At 44.2% G+C, this 14,641-nt stretch overlaps 1 protein-coding gene across 4 annotated transcripts in view; it reads left to right on the top strand.

Annotated features, from left to right (window-relative positions):
• The window catches only part of NUSAP1 (nucleolar and spindle associated protein 1), a 35,673-nt gene that overhangs the window by 1,117 nt on the left and 19,915 nt on the right, over positions 1 to 14,641 (top strand). For 2 of the 4 annotated variants that reach the window (XM_078079522.1, XM_078079520.1), the window contains exons 2-4: positions 5,406 to 5,474; positions 9,774 to 9,911; positions 10,635 to 10,749. In XM_078079522.1, the coding sequence (XP_077935648.1) occupies positions 5,406 to 5,474; positions 9,774 to 9,911; positions 10,635 to 10,749 (322 nt within the window). Of the gene's footprint in view, positions 1 to 5,405; positions 5,475 to 9,773; positions 9,912 to 10,589; positions 10,750 to 14,641 lie in introns of all 4 variants that reach the window. The other 2 variants (XM_078079521.1, XM_078079519.1) reach the window with 1 other exon arrangement.

Here is a 14,641-nt window from a genome sequence, read left to right as displayed (position 1 = left end):
ACTTTTCCCACAAAATATTTACTGGTACTCTGTAGGGTGTGGTATTTACACAGTGAATGCCTAAATCAGGCATTACAAGTGTTTTTAAGTGAGTTAAAATTATCAGTGCCCAGGTACCTGTTAAGGCTTAATAGTAAAGGAGTGTATTTGGAGATACTTCTGAGCTACTACTTCATAAAGCTTTAATTCCTTAGCTTAAATCCCGTAAGCTTTTTGCAGTCTGGTTGGAATCTTATCCCAGACAGCATAGCATCCGGCCTGTGCTTGTCCCTGTACACCTGGCACCTTAGTCCATCTTTCTGCCTTCGCTAATTTTGACTCTTTGGCCTCAGATTCCCTTCTCTCTCCCTCTTCTTTATTTGCATTAATAATTCCCACCTGCTCTTCAGAGTCCAATAGAATTATCACTGACTTAGCTCTTCATCTCCTCCTCTTCGGTCCCTTGGCCCCGGGTCTGCCACCCCCGTAATCCCAGGAGCCCTATGTGCTTTTGAAAACAGTTTAATTTCAGGTACTCTCTTTGAGCACTTGCAGGCTTTTACCTTGCACTCTGGTTATTTGTGTATTACATTATCCTCTCCCCTACAAGTTAAGTTCCTTGAACAAGAATCTCATCCATGCTCCTTGGAAGGTCTTTACAACACTAAGTGCAATACATTTTATTGGGAGATACTGAATAATTATTCTCAACCACTTGTTGGCAGTGCTAGAATAATGCTCCAGACCGTGGCAAGACAGTTACAGCGGAGGCTTCCTGATTTCAGTGCTCTGGATAACATTAACGCCCTACAATCATTTGGGTCTCTGAAGAGCTACTGCAACGGAGATCTTTTTCTAAAAGCCCCACCTGTTGTTCTCTTGAGGCACCTGATCTAGGTTAGCCGATTTATCCCCCGTTTTCATAGAGTAGAATAGTGCAGTGTTTCTGGGCACTACAGACCCCCTTACCTATCTGGCACACGGTAGGTGTCAATACTTATTGAGAGGTACTATTTTCCAGACAAAGTGGACCGCATAAGGCTTTGTTATAAGCAACTGTAGAAAGACAGTTTGAGACAAAGAAAATTAAACTTGAACTAGTTACTAAATTAAGGTATTGTTAATTTTGTTGGGTATAAGAATGGTGTTGCTGTTATGCCCCGACCCCACCCCCCACCTTTTTTCTGTACCCAACCAGCTGACCCTGCCTGGAGAAAATGACCTAACCTTGTTGACTGAACTTATATTTATGACCATAAATTGTAAAATGAGCATTTGATCCCCAGATGCTTCCTTGGTAGTCATTAACTTTCCCATTTTTGAGGACACTTATTTCCTATGTTACCTCAAATTAGCTCCCTTCCCTCACTTGATGACTTTTGCTCATAGGTCATTGGAAAAATAGATGGAGTCAGCAGAGCATTACCTCATCTTTCCACCATCAAACCCTCAGGCCATCTCACATCTGTCCCCTTATACTTTACCTTCTCCTACGGGCAGCCTTGCCGGTTGCGCCGGGGATCCTTGTTCCCGCCTCCAGGGCTACACACCTGCAATTAGCTCCACTCCTCCATCAGTTTCTCCCACTCAGCTGGCTCATTTCCATAATGGATGCAATCAAGTCTTAATATTCCCCATCTTAAAAAACAACAACAAAAACCTCTCCTGACCACTTGTTCTTCATCTTCTGCTCAATTTCTCTGTTCTTTTCCACTGAAATTGCGCTTACCAAGACCACCAGGCTCTGCATCTTCCAAAGCTTGTAGTACATCTCTATCCAACCCTGCTATTCGGCAGGATTGAATCCTTTTTGCTCAAACCACTTTCACCGCTTTTCACTCCTGAAATCTGACCTCTGTTTACCATCACCAGTGCTGAGGACCTGGGCCACAGCCTGTCCGCTGCTCTCCCGCCTTCACTCTGGCCTCACGGTAGTTATTCTCTTGTAATCGAGGCAATATTTGAAACTTAGAAGGCGCCACTTTTTCTGCTCAGTGCCCTCCATTGACTTGCCTCACACCTAAAATAAAATCCAGACTCCTGCAAATGTAATGTGAGGAACTTGGTTTGATCCTGATTTGGAGGGAATTTTTTTAAAAAGAAAACAGCTAAAAATCGAGGCAATTGAGGAAATTTGATTGTGGGCTACATATCAAAGGATATTAGGAAATTAATATTTTTCCTAGGTATGATAATGCATTAGAGGTTATGTAGAATAGCTCCTTATTTTTAGAAGATGTGGCTGATGTATTAAGTTCTAGCCAACACGATACTTTCCCACTAATCTTCAAATAGGTTGGCAAGAAACATTACTATAGAGCAAATATGAGACTGTATTAATGATTGCTGAATCTAGGTAGGGAGGATAAGAGTGTTTATTATACTATTTCAACTTTTCTATGGACATGACTTTTTTTTATTTGGGGCGCCTGGGTGGCTCAGTCGGTTAAGCGTCTGCCTTCAGCTCAAGTCATGATCCCAGGGTCCTGGGATGGAGCCCCGAGTCAGACTCCCTGCTCAGTGGGGAGTCTGCTTCTCCCTCTCTCTCTGCTGTTGCTCGGGCACTCTTGTGCTCTCTCTTATCTCTCTCTCACTCTCTGAAATAAATAAAATCTTAAAAAAAATTTTTCTTTTAATTTATTCATTTGAGACAGAGACAGAGCATGAACAGGGGAGAGGGGCAGAGGGGGAGAGAGAATCAGGCTCCCTGATGAGCAGAGAGCCTGATGCAGGGCTCAATCCCAGGACTCTGGGATCATGACCTGAGCCACCCATGCGCCCCTGGACTTGACATTTTATTAATAAAAAGTTATAAGCAAGAACGCCGGGGTGGCTCAATCAGTTAAGCATGCACCTCTTGGTTTCGGCTCAGGTCATGGTCTCAGGGTCAGGAGATCGAGCCCTGCATCAGGCTCCAAGCTCAGCAAAGATTCTGCCTAAGTTTCTCTCTCCCTCTCCCTCTGCCTCTTGCCACCACCACCCCTGCCCCACCCCCATCCCAGACCCTCTCCCTCTTTCTCTAAGATAAATAAATCCTTAAAAAATTAAAAAGGTACAAGGAAGAAATCCACACCTTGCCGTGGCCTATACCCCTCTACTTGACCCGGCCTCTGGCTCCATCTTTGATCTCCTGGCCCCCAGTCACCCCAGTGTTCACATGCTCCCCGGCACTGGTGTCTTTCTGTCCTTCCAATTCACCAGCCCACCTCCGGCCTTGGTGCACCCTCTACTTGGGATGCTCTTCCCCGCATCTTCACCTGCTGCCCCTTCTTATTCACATCTCGGCTTAAAAGTCACCACCTCTGAGAGGCCTTTCCTGACCCTCCCAACTCAGGTAGCACCCTACCCCAGTCCCCAGTTTAATTTTCTGGTAGCCTCTGATGTCGTATCATTTATTTTGAGCTTCATTAATAGACTGCCCAGTAGTCTACCACTGGAGGTTCCTAGAGAGTGGAGACCTTGTCCCTCTGGTTCAGCACTGTCTGTCCAGCGCCTGGAACAGTGTGCAGCATGGTACATGCTAGCCGAGGGGGTGAGGGAACACGTGCGGCTGCTAACACGTGCACTTCCGCTCGGCGCTCTTGAGCACCCCTGTAGCATTCAGCCGGCTTGATGCCCTGCCTCGGCTCTGCCTCAGGCACCTTGTTTCGTCATTGTTGCGTGTTTGAGGAGGTTTTTGTGGTATTTTAAGTCTGGAAACCTGTACAATACAGAGCCTATGATTAACATTACTGTATGGTGTATGGTATACTTACAAATGTGCTAAGGTCTTATGTGAAGTGTTTTTAAAACCAAAAAAAAAAAAAAAAAAAGACAAAACCCAAAAGGGGTGTAGGAAACTATTGGTGACAGATAAGTGTATGACAGTGATAAAGGTTTCACGGGTATGTATTTATCACCAAACACACGACATTGTGTATATGAGCTATCTATAGCTTTTTGTATGTCGATCATACCTCAATGAAGTGGTTGGGGGAAGAAATGATCGAAGAACCAAGAATGCCTGAATTCTGCCCTGCCAATCACCCCCTTCACAGAGAAGACCCCAAGAGAGATTCAAGGAACAACAGTGGTAGAAAATACGCACCACCTTATTACGAGCTGGTACGGTGCCTGGGAACTCGATGCAGGGCACACTGGGAAACCAGCTGGGGGATGTGCTGCACACCCTACAGCCTCTCCTGTCCCCTGAAGCCCAAACCAAATCCGGATCTCTGCCGTTCTGTCCTGGACACACGCCCAGTGATAAATGGTATGAGATGTGGTGGCTGGGCCCACAGTGAGAAGGAAATCTCTGGTTCTCAGCTGCCTGGCTGAATGGAAGAAGAGGAAAAGACCCAGCCAATATGCTTGACCTTTTAAAAGCACAAGAAAATATAACCAATCAGATTAGTATTTCTCATTCAGGAAGGGAAGGTTTCTCGGGGTGAGAAGAGAAACTAAGAGTCCTTTTCCCCCAGGGACCTGTAACCATCCTCCCCCCGAAGCCTGCCTGTTTGGCATTCCTGATCTGAGAGACCCCCACCATGTTCCATCAGCTGCCCAAGCCAGAAACCTGGGTGTAATACAGTTTCACTATTCCTCAACCCCTGTGTTCATACTGCTTTTACTTCCTAAAAAGATTTTGAATCTGTCCCTATTGCCTTAGTCCTGCTCTAGCTCAGGCCACAGACCTTCCTGCTTTCCTCTACCAGCTTCCCAGCCGCTTTGCTGGCTTCCGCCTTTCTGCCATCCAGTGCATCCTGCACATCGTCCTGCTAGAGTGGTCATTCTGAGCAGTGGAGAACTGGTCACCTCCTGCCCTGCTACAGACTCCTCAGACGCTGCCCTTTGCTCTGAGGGTGAAGTTGCTACTCTTAACAGCCTTACAAAGCCTGGCGGGATCGGCCCCTGCCCACTCTCCCAGTGTCTTCTCTCCCCTTCCCTGAACAGCTCCATGCTCCAGCCACACTGAACTTGAGTTCCCCAAACTCCATTCTTGCCTTCCCGTGCATTTTCTTTACCCCTTCCCTGTGGCCACCGCTGTCCCGTTCATCTTTCAGACCTCAGCAGCTGCAGACATCATGTCTTTGCTTAGAACTGGTGTGGCCAGTTACCAGCTCAAGTCCATCCCGGCAGTCCAGACCTTGGCCGAGCCCACCTGTGTTCTGCACAGCAGCCTGGGCATCCTCATGCTGGCGCTTAGCCCAGTGTGTCTGTCGTCATTGCCTCTTCCCTGTCTGACTTCCCCGTTGTGTGAAATTGGGGTGGCAGGCGGGAGGGGAGGGCAGCAATTCTGTCTTGGTAATCCGGAGCCTGCCCGGAGGACATTTGAGGAGTACAAGGACAGGAGAATAATTATCCTCAAAAAAGGGAAAGTTACTAACCTTTCTTTTTTGCTTACTTGATTTTTGGCCCTACTGATAAACTCTTTAACTCTCCTACAGGCAGACAAGTTGTTAAAAGCCTTGAAAGCCCACCTTAAACACGAGGTAAAAAAAGAAAATGATAATCGGGTAAGTAATATTTTTTAACACCTGTTAAATACTAAAACAATTATATTTAATGAGTGGTAAACACAGCTAGTGTTGACTTAAGACATGCTATTTATCCCTGAAGAGATCATTATTGGTAATAATAAATCCTTTGATAATAGTATTTGTTATAAAGAAACTGCCTAGTAGCGAGTAACCTGTTGAATAAGATGTTCACATAAAAATGCAAAGGTTAATTAATTACTAGTTGCCAAACCTTACAAGAGCTAGCTTGGTATCAGCAAGGAAGGAACAGGATTCGAAGCCCCAAAAATCCAGGTTAAGTAGCATTCTGTCATTTCTTTTTATGTGATCTTGCAAAACTCAAATGCCTTAATTCTCAGTTTCCTATTCTTTAAATGGAAATAACATCTGCTCTGCTGAATTGAATGTTATGGGGCCTGTGAGAGTGGCTTGTGGTGAACTGGAAACCAGAGTGATGGGGGAGGGGCTGTCGTGGCTGCCTTAGACCGAAGGTTTTCACAGGGCCTGACATAGTCCGTGGATGCTGCGTTAGGGCCAGGATTCTAAACTCGAAATAGAGGAAAATCCAGAAAGGCCTTAAGGCCCTGGGCTTTGAAGAGCATCCATTATCTATCTGGAAATGAAGGTAAATGTAAACATGAATTCAAAATCTAGCCCCACCCCCGTCTTTATCATCTCTATAACTATATTCCAAGTTATAAACATTTAAAACTGTTAGTTAATATTCAAAATTCTTTTGGGGTCCCTGGGTGGCTCAGTCAGTTAAGCATCCAACTCTTGATCTCAGTTTAGGTCTTGATCTCAGGATCGTGTTTTCTAGCCCTGCACTGGGCTTCATGCTGAGTGTGGAGCCTACTTAAAAAATAAACATGAATAAAAATTAAAAATGTAGGCAAAATCCTTTTGATTCCAGGTTTGATTAACTTAAACAAAAAAGGATTAATTCTGAATTCTAGCTTTAAGATTTTACATCAACTAAGTCTCGGTCTCTCTATATAATTCTTTTAATGATTAAGGATACATGATTAGTGCCATTTGAAATCAAGATTTTAGTTTGGATGGTAGTTAATAGAGTAAAATCATCTACCATATTCCAAATTCAACATCTCAGGGGCCATTCCATTTTGAAAAAATTTCACAAAAGCATGACGATAGTCCAAATTCAGTCAGATAAAGAATTCCTGGGGCGCCTGGGCGGCTCAGTCGTTAAGCGTCTGCCTTCGGCTCAGGTCATGATCCCAGGGTCCTGGGATCGAGCCCTGCATCGGGCTCCCTGCTCCGCGGGAAGTCTGCTTCTCCCTCTCCCACTCCCCCTGCTTGTGTTCCCTCTCTCGCTGTGTCTCTCTCTGTCAAATAAATAAATAAAATCTTAAAAAAAAAAAAATTCCTAAGTGTTGAATCTATAAATAGTGAGCTTAGGGCGCCTGGGTGGCTCAGCTGGTTAAGCGTCTGCCTTTGGCTCAGGTCATGATCCCAGGGTCCCAGGATCGAGCCCCAGGTCGGGCTCCCCGCTCAGTGGGGAGTCTGCTTCTCCCTCTCCTTCTGCCCCTCCCCCACCATTGGCTTGTGCTGTCTCACTCGTGCTCGCTCGCTCTCTTTCAAATCTTTTTTTTTAAGATTTTATTTATTTATTTGACAGAGAGAGACAGCGAGAGAGGGAACACAAGCAGGGGGAGTGGGAGAGGGAGAAGCAGGCTTCCCGCGAAGCAGGGAGCCCGATGCGGGACTCGATCCCAGGACCCCGGGATCATGACCCGAGCCGAAGGCAGCCGCCCAACGACTGAGCCACCGGGCGCCCTAAATAAGTACTTTAAAGGTGTCTGCGATCCAACGATACATGTACCACAACGGCGTCACGTGTATAGTGGAAGCAGTTTGTGTTTCTTGCCCATGACTCTCCAGGGAGTTGGGAAATGTGCTCCAGATAGCCTCTTTCTACTCTCCTGTATCCCCACCTTTGGATTTGTTTACCTGTTTTCACCTGTCATTTGCTGACCACCTTTGGGGTGAGCTCACAGGTGCATCTGGATGTCCTTTACCACGCTTGTCTCCTTGTTCCTTAGCTCCTGTAACTTTGCTTGCCACTCTTCATCCTGGACCTTACATCATTTGCAAGTGTTTCACTTTTGTTCTATTTTACCTCTGTCTAAAACCTGCCATTCTCTAAGCCTCCTTATTCTTGGACTTCCAACACATTTACATTGTGGTTCTCATTGCAGGATATATGGGAGAATATATGAGGAGCTTTTTACAAATGGTGGTATATAGGCCTCACTAAATCAGCTCTCAGGGGGTGGGGTCCAGGCAGCGTCATGAGATGGAGTGAAAAATCAGGATACAAAGCACTCTAGCCACCACTCCCACATGCAGAGCGCCAGGTGTCAGGGCCTTGTAAAATATTGGAAGGCTTCTCTGTAAGGAAATTGGATGGCATCAAGCTAAGGCCTCTGTCTTCTGGCATTCAAGGATTCCCTTGCCTAACAGCCTCCTCCCCACCTAAGGATCCTAGTAGATCAGATCCTGCCAGATGAGACCCTGCCACACATCCAAGCCCCTGATGAGGTCTTTCTTGTTTTCTGAAATAGGATAGATAGCCTACAGTCACCAGACATTTGAGGGGAAGCCTGCAGTGTGAGAGAGCTGAAGATAAAAAGATGACCCTAAAGGAGACCCAGAAAACAAATAAAAGCTTTAAGGGGGGGAAAGAAAAAAAAACCTTACAAAAAACTTAATGATTTATCAACTAGAATTCAGCTACACAGACACGGCACAGATGATTCAATTAAGGTTATATAACAAGCTATAAATGTTAACAACTTAGAGAATAGATGACAGACATTGAGCAAGAAAAGGAGGACAACAGGTGAAGAGAAGTATAAGGATTCTGTACTTGGATTTTACAGGAGGTTTTGTGTAGGTGTGGGACAAGATGTAAAGGTTTCAGAATCGTTAGAGCAGCAAAGGTAACTAATAGAATGAAGGGGTACAGTGCTCTCAGGAAGAAGATGGGAGAAGAGAGTGGGACCAGTGAGCTAAACTGCAGCCCGTGCTAGGCTCTGAAAACAGCTGCTGCAGATACAAACGCGTGGCCCACCAACAAACCGCACGTAAGGAACTACCTGAAGCGAAGCCCCAGAAATGGGAGGGCCGGCTTTCCATTAGAATCTCTTCAGTACCTCCTAATTTTTTTAGCCACAGGTGTGTAATATTAGTTGATTTCTCGATTAGAATTTATGTGTAAAAACAACACCAAAAGCAAATCTCCTTTATAGTGAAGACAGGCCTTCCTCATACTCATGATCATTTCTCACTTATTTTTTTTTTTCCTAGTGCTTCCATAGTTTCATTTTTACATTCAAATCTTTGACCCATCCAGATTGTGTTTTGGTGTGGAAAAAAAATCAGGCTTCATTTTCCTCCCCCCACTAAAGAGATAAAAAAGCATAGTTAGTTTTCTCTGCATCACGTGTTGAATCATGACTCTAGTCTTTCCCCATTAGTATGAAGTGCAACTATTACCAAACAGTGAGTTCTTACGTAAGCAAATCTGTTGGGGATATTCTGATACTTGTACCACACTGTTCTGATAACGGAGCTCTTTACTTTTAGTTTATGGTAGTACAGGTGTCATTCTTACCTTACTCCCTTATTTTGGCCTTGGACAAGTTACTTTAGATTCTCTAAGCCTCAGTTCCCCCTCCGAACTGGGGATAATGTTAATACCTTTCTCATAGGCTTTGAGGAATAAATGAGATAACCCATGTAAATACTTAGCCCAAAAAATTTTTTATATTAGCTATAGTTATTAGAGCATACTGCCTAGTACTATGCTTTGTGTATATTCAAAAAATTAATGCTAATTTGCTTATTTACTCACATTAAGAAAACTTGGAATGCTTTCCTAGCCTAGTTTTTAAGCTGGGGTTGTTAAATGTGATTCTTTTCTTTCTTTTTTTTAGATTTTATTTATTTGTCAGAGAGAGCACAAGCAAGGAGAGTGGGAGAGGGAGAAGCAGGCTTCCTGCAGAGCAGGGAGCCCGATGCGGGGCTCGATCCCAGGACCCTGGAATCATGACCCGAGCCAAAGGCAGATGCTTAACCAACTGAGTCACCCAGGCACCCCTGATTGTTTCTTTTCAAATGCTCTGAAATTCTTGTCCTGGCCTATACCTTTAGTATAAGAGAGTTTTAAAATTACCTTTTGTAAAATGTTTTTTATTCAGTTTAAATTCTGATTCTTCCTGAACATTATAACTCTAAAAATAGGAAAAGGCAGATGAATGCCTTTCTTTTCAGGATGGAAGTCAAACTTCTGCATCGTCTTGTGACGAGGCTGAGATGCAGAGTGGCAGCCAAGCTGAGAGAGAGCCGGTTGGCCATGGCACCAAAACCAGGAGAAGGCGCAGGACGCTCCACAGGAACCCTGACTCCCAGGTGAATGGATGTGTGCAAATTTTGACCACCACCTGTGCCAAAATGGGTATATTCTTAGGGAACTTTCTCTTTGAATTTCCTTCTGACATCCAGTGGTTGTAAACTGTGTGTGCTGTCAGCTCCATGAAAGCAGAGACCCAAGTCTAGACTGGTCATCACACAGAGTGAGAAGCACTCACTGAGGATTGAGCACAAATTAAATATTGGTTGAGTAAATATGAAAGAATTAAGTGCTCATTTAAGTGAGGGATAGTAAGAAGGAAAGAGAAACTAACATTAGTAAGATTTTTTTTTTTTCTTTTCAACTAGCCTCAGACCTAGTGATCACTCTTCGGTTGGTCATTCAGCATAATGGTCAGGTGATTAGCCAGGGGCTTCCCTCAGTTACTTTGAGAGGACTCTGATTTTATTCTTTTTTATCCTCTCATTCAAATGTAACTTTACAAGACACAGTCCTAATTTTTATTTTCTAATTCCATATAGTCCCTAGGAGAGCTAATCTTGCCATTTAAGCTTTTCAGTGGCCCCCTAGTATGTCCTATTCCCAACTCTGCCACCCAGAAATCTAATTCTCCTAGTTTTCTTCCTTTAGCCCCTTTTCAGTGTGGGTGTCTGTCTTTGGAAGGCAGTGGTGACTTTTTATCATTTAAATCCTTTATTCCCTTTTAACATTTGTAGCAGGATGATTCAGAGATAAAAATAAATGATCACGCTGAATTGCAGAATCAAGAGAAGCAGGAAAACCAGGATCTCAGAACAGTTGCAGAAGTTCCTTCACCACCAGATGAGAGCCAAGGAGAGGAGAATGCCGTTTCCTCAGGAAAAAGAAGAATAAATGGTATGCCAAAATAAGAACAAAACGAAACCCTGAAATTCCTAGGGGTATCCCTGTGCGTTCATTTCCTAGGACTGCCATAACAAAGTACCACAAACTAGACGCATTGTCCTCAGGTCCCATCAGGGTTACTAAAGGCTAAGGCTTCCACCTACCTTTCTGAGGAACACCATTCAACCCAGACACCATGCTGTAGAACTAAGTGTTCTATAATTACAGCAGAAGTTAAGACCAAATACACTAGCCCATCAAGTCCTCTCCAGTACTGTTGTGGAGAAACCAGCAGAAGAGTGGTAGCTGGGAAGTTGAGGGAAGCTGATCTCCATGTGGATAAAACCTGGCCTCTCCTCCTCCCCATCAGCTCCTTCTGACCCGCTCCAGACACCGGGGCACAGAGCTGTGTACCCGCTCCTTCACGACCGCAGAAAGGGGGCCGCAAAGTCTCCCTTCCTGGGGGGGTTCTTAGTCTCTAACCTTCTAAAATCCTCTTCCCTAAACTGTGTCAACTAAAAGTCTGTTTCGGTGAGACCAGAAACCTTCAGTTCCCCCAGACCTAACAGGACTGGGTGCTTTATGATTTCATTCCCCGGGAAGCGCGCCCACTGCCGCGGTGTCTCGTGTTCGCGTCCCCGCTGCAGCCCGGTCTGCGCCCCGGAGGCGGCGCCTGATGGGGGGAGAGAGAGGGGGACCCACTCCCGTGGCCTCTCCGCAGTTACGCGCAGAACTTCTAACGCTGAGCCTTCCCTCCTTCCCCAGAATTTGGAATGTCTTACCAAATGTACAAAGTTGCTGGAGGTACAGTTTCTGATTCTGACTGAGCCTGCAATTTTTGATCAACACCCTGGGGGATTAAGATGCATATGCCTCATAAGCCCACTTTAAAATCATGATTTAGAGCAAGATAGAAATGTGACGAAGAGTCAGAAGTGGGGGTGGGATTACCGGTGTCTGCTGTTGCACCCATCATTTTGTCAGGGAGACTTAGCTGCAGGACCCGGTTTCAAGGGCGTGGAGAAACAAGGGTGGCCGCATTAAGTTCCCCTGATGAAACACAAGCTATTGGAAGAACAAAAATAGGATCACGTAGTTTCTGGTAAGAGGTGGTTTTTTTGTTTGTTTTAACTTTTTATTTTGACATAATTTCAGACTTAAAGTTGCAAGAACAGTACCAAGTGTTGCTCTGTTCTTGATTTCCGAAATGTTAACATTTTGCCACATTTACTTTGGTCCTTCTCTGTTTATATACACATATGCATCTGTATAGGTGTGTCTACATTTTGTTCCCGGAGAGTAATTTGCAGAAATGTGCTCCTTGCCCCCTAAATACTTCAGCGTGTGTTTCTTAAAACGCAGGTTTTAGGGGCACCTGCCTGGCTGACTGAGTTGGTAGAGCATGCGACTTTTTTTTTTTTTTTTTTTTTTTTTTTAAGATTTTATTTATTTGACAGAGCACAAAGCAGAGGGAGGGAGAGGGAGAAGCAGGCTCCCTGCCGAGCAAGGAGCCCGATGTGGGACTCGATCCCAGGGCCCTGGGATCATGACCCAGGCCGAAGGCAGCCACTCAACGGACTGAGCCACCCAGGCGTCCCAAGCATGCGATTCTTGATCTCAGGGTCGTGAGTTCAAGCCCCATCTTGGGCCTAGAGCTTAAAATAAAACAAAAAAACACAGGACTTTCTCTCACAAATGTATGGAGTACAAAAAGCTCATTGGTAAGGATTCATAGTCCACATTGCAACTAACCTTTGAGAAACTACCATTTGTCGGGGCACCTGGGTGGTTTAGTCGGTTAAACGTCTCCCTTCAGCTCAGGTCAGGATTCCGGGGTCCTGGGATCGAGCCCTGCATCGGGCTCCCTGCTCGGCGGGAGGCCTGCTTCTCCCTCTCCCACTCCCCCTGCTTGTGTTCCCTCTCTGGCTGTCTCTCTCTCTGTCAAATAAAATCTTTAAAAAAAAAAAAAAAGAAAAGAAACTACCATTTGTCAAGAGGTACTTAGCATAGTATCAGAAAAGAATATCCACAGTTCTCTGAAAAGGCTTAATATTACAATACTCTCCCCTTTCAACCACCTGTTTGTGGCAAGATTTGTTTTCATATATACTTAAAACAGTATATCATAATATACTGTATGCAAAAGCAGATAAGAGAATCCAGCTGTCTTTAAGTCAGACATTAAGTAATCAGTGAAAATATGCCATCTTCTCACTATTTTTGTTTTAGAAATTTTAGCCATTTTTCATAAATGTTCTTGTTAACATACACTAAAAAACAATGTACTTGTTTATCAAACATTTTTTAATGTTTTAATTGTAATATCTACTGGCACATACTGATAGAATGTAAACAAAAACAGGGGGGTCCTCCATAATTTCTAAGAGTATAACATGATCTGAGACTAGAAGTGTGAGAATTGCTAATCTGTTCTATAGATGACCTTATTTGTTTCATGAGTTACTCTTTTTTTTGTTAAAGAAAACTTTTTTTTTTTTTAATTTTATTTATTTGTCAGCAAGAGAGAGCACAAGCAGGGAGAGCGGCAGGCAGAGGAAGAAGCAGGCTCCTTGCTGAGCAAGGAACCTCATGCAGGACTCAATCCGAGGACCCTGGGATCATGACCTGAGCCAAAGGCAGACACTTAACTGACTGAGCCACCCAGACATCCCTTCATGAGTTATTCTATTCATATCCATTAAAGCAAAGGAAAATCTTGGCTCTTGGATTTCATTGTCATGTGTCTTTAGTCTACATTAATATGGAACATTCTTCAGTCTTCCTTGAAGTCTTTGAGGATTTTTTTTTAATGTTTACATTTTTTAATACAGGCCAATTTTGGGGGTCCTCAGCCTTGATTTGTCTAATATGTGCGGAGGGTTAGATTTAGATCCAGCACCTGTGGCAGGGATCCCACAGAGTAATCCTCGGTGCCCCCGCAGAAGGCACAGGTGGTGGCTTGTTAACAGGTGATCACCCTGCTAAGTTACTCCTTTGGGAAGTTGCTTTTTTTCTTTTTTTTCCATTTATAGTAAGTATCTGGTGAGGCGTGACTCTGACTCCATCAGTATCCTGTTTTGCATGGAACTTTACGTTTCTGGTTTTAGAGGCAAGTTCCAAGCAGAAGCTCCTGCAGCCCCTCCTGCTCTACCCAGTAATTCTTTGATGTCTTATGGATGCATTGGGAAACCTTTAGTATGAGTGACATGATTATAAATAGTAATTCTTGAAAACCCACTTGGATTTTTTTTTTTTTTAAAGATTTTATTTATTTATTTGACAGAGATACCGAGAGCAGGAACACAGCAGGGCGAGTGGGAGAAGGAGAAGCAGGCTTCCCACCGAGCAGGGAGCCTGATGCGGGGCTCGATCCCAGGACCCTGGGATCATGACCTGAGCCGAAAGCAGACGCTTAACGACTGAGCCACCCAGGCACCCCCCACTTGGATATTTTTAAGTAGATTGCCTCAAGTTGAAAAAGATAACAGAATGTTGTTGTAAGTGAGGGAAAATGGCTAGTACATACACCATGATTACAGCTAGATTTAAAGAATAAAAACCAGTATGGAAGCGGAGGACCTGAGGAAATATGCCAAAATGCTCATGGTAAGGATGTTTCTTAGGTTGGTGGGATTGTGTAATTTTTTTTTAAGATTTTATTTTTAATCTCTACACCTAATTTGGGGATCGAACTTACAACCCTGAGATCAAGAGTCACATGCTCTACCAACTGAACCAGCCAGCCATCCCAGGATTGTGTGATTTGTATCATTCTAGTTACAATAACCTGTTCATAGCAAAAGTTTTGAAAAAGTGTTCTTAAATTTCTTTTATTATTTATTTATTTATTTATTCATTTGCGAGCATGAGCCAGGGGCGGGGCGTGGAGAGGGAGAAGCAGACT

This window comes from Halichoerus grypus, chromosome 8, assembly GCF_964656455.1.
Source record: "Halichoerus grypus chromosome 8, mHalGry1.hap1.1, whole genome shotgun sequence".
Lineage (NCBI taxonomy): Eukaryota > Metazoa > Chordata > Mammalia > Carnivora > Phocidae > Halichoerus > Halichoerus grypus.
This window is presented reverse-complemented; position numbering and strand designations above follow the sequence as displayed.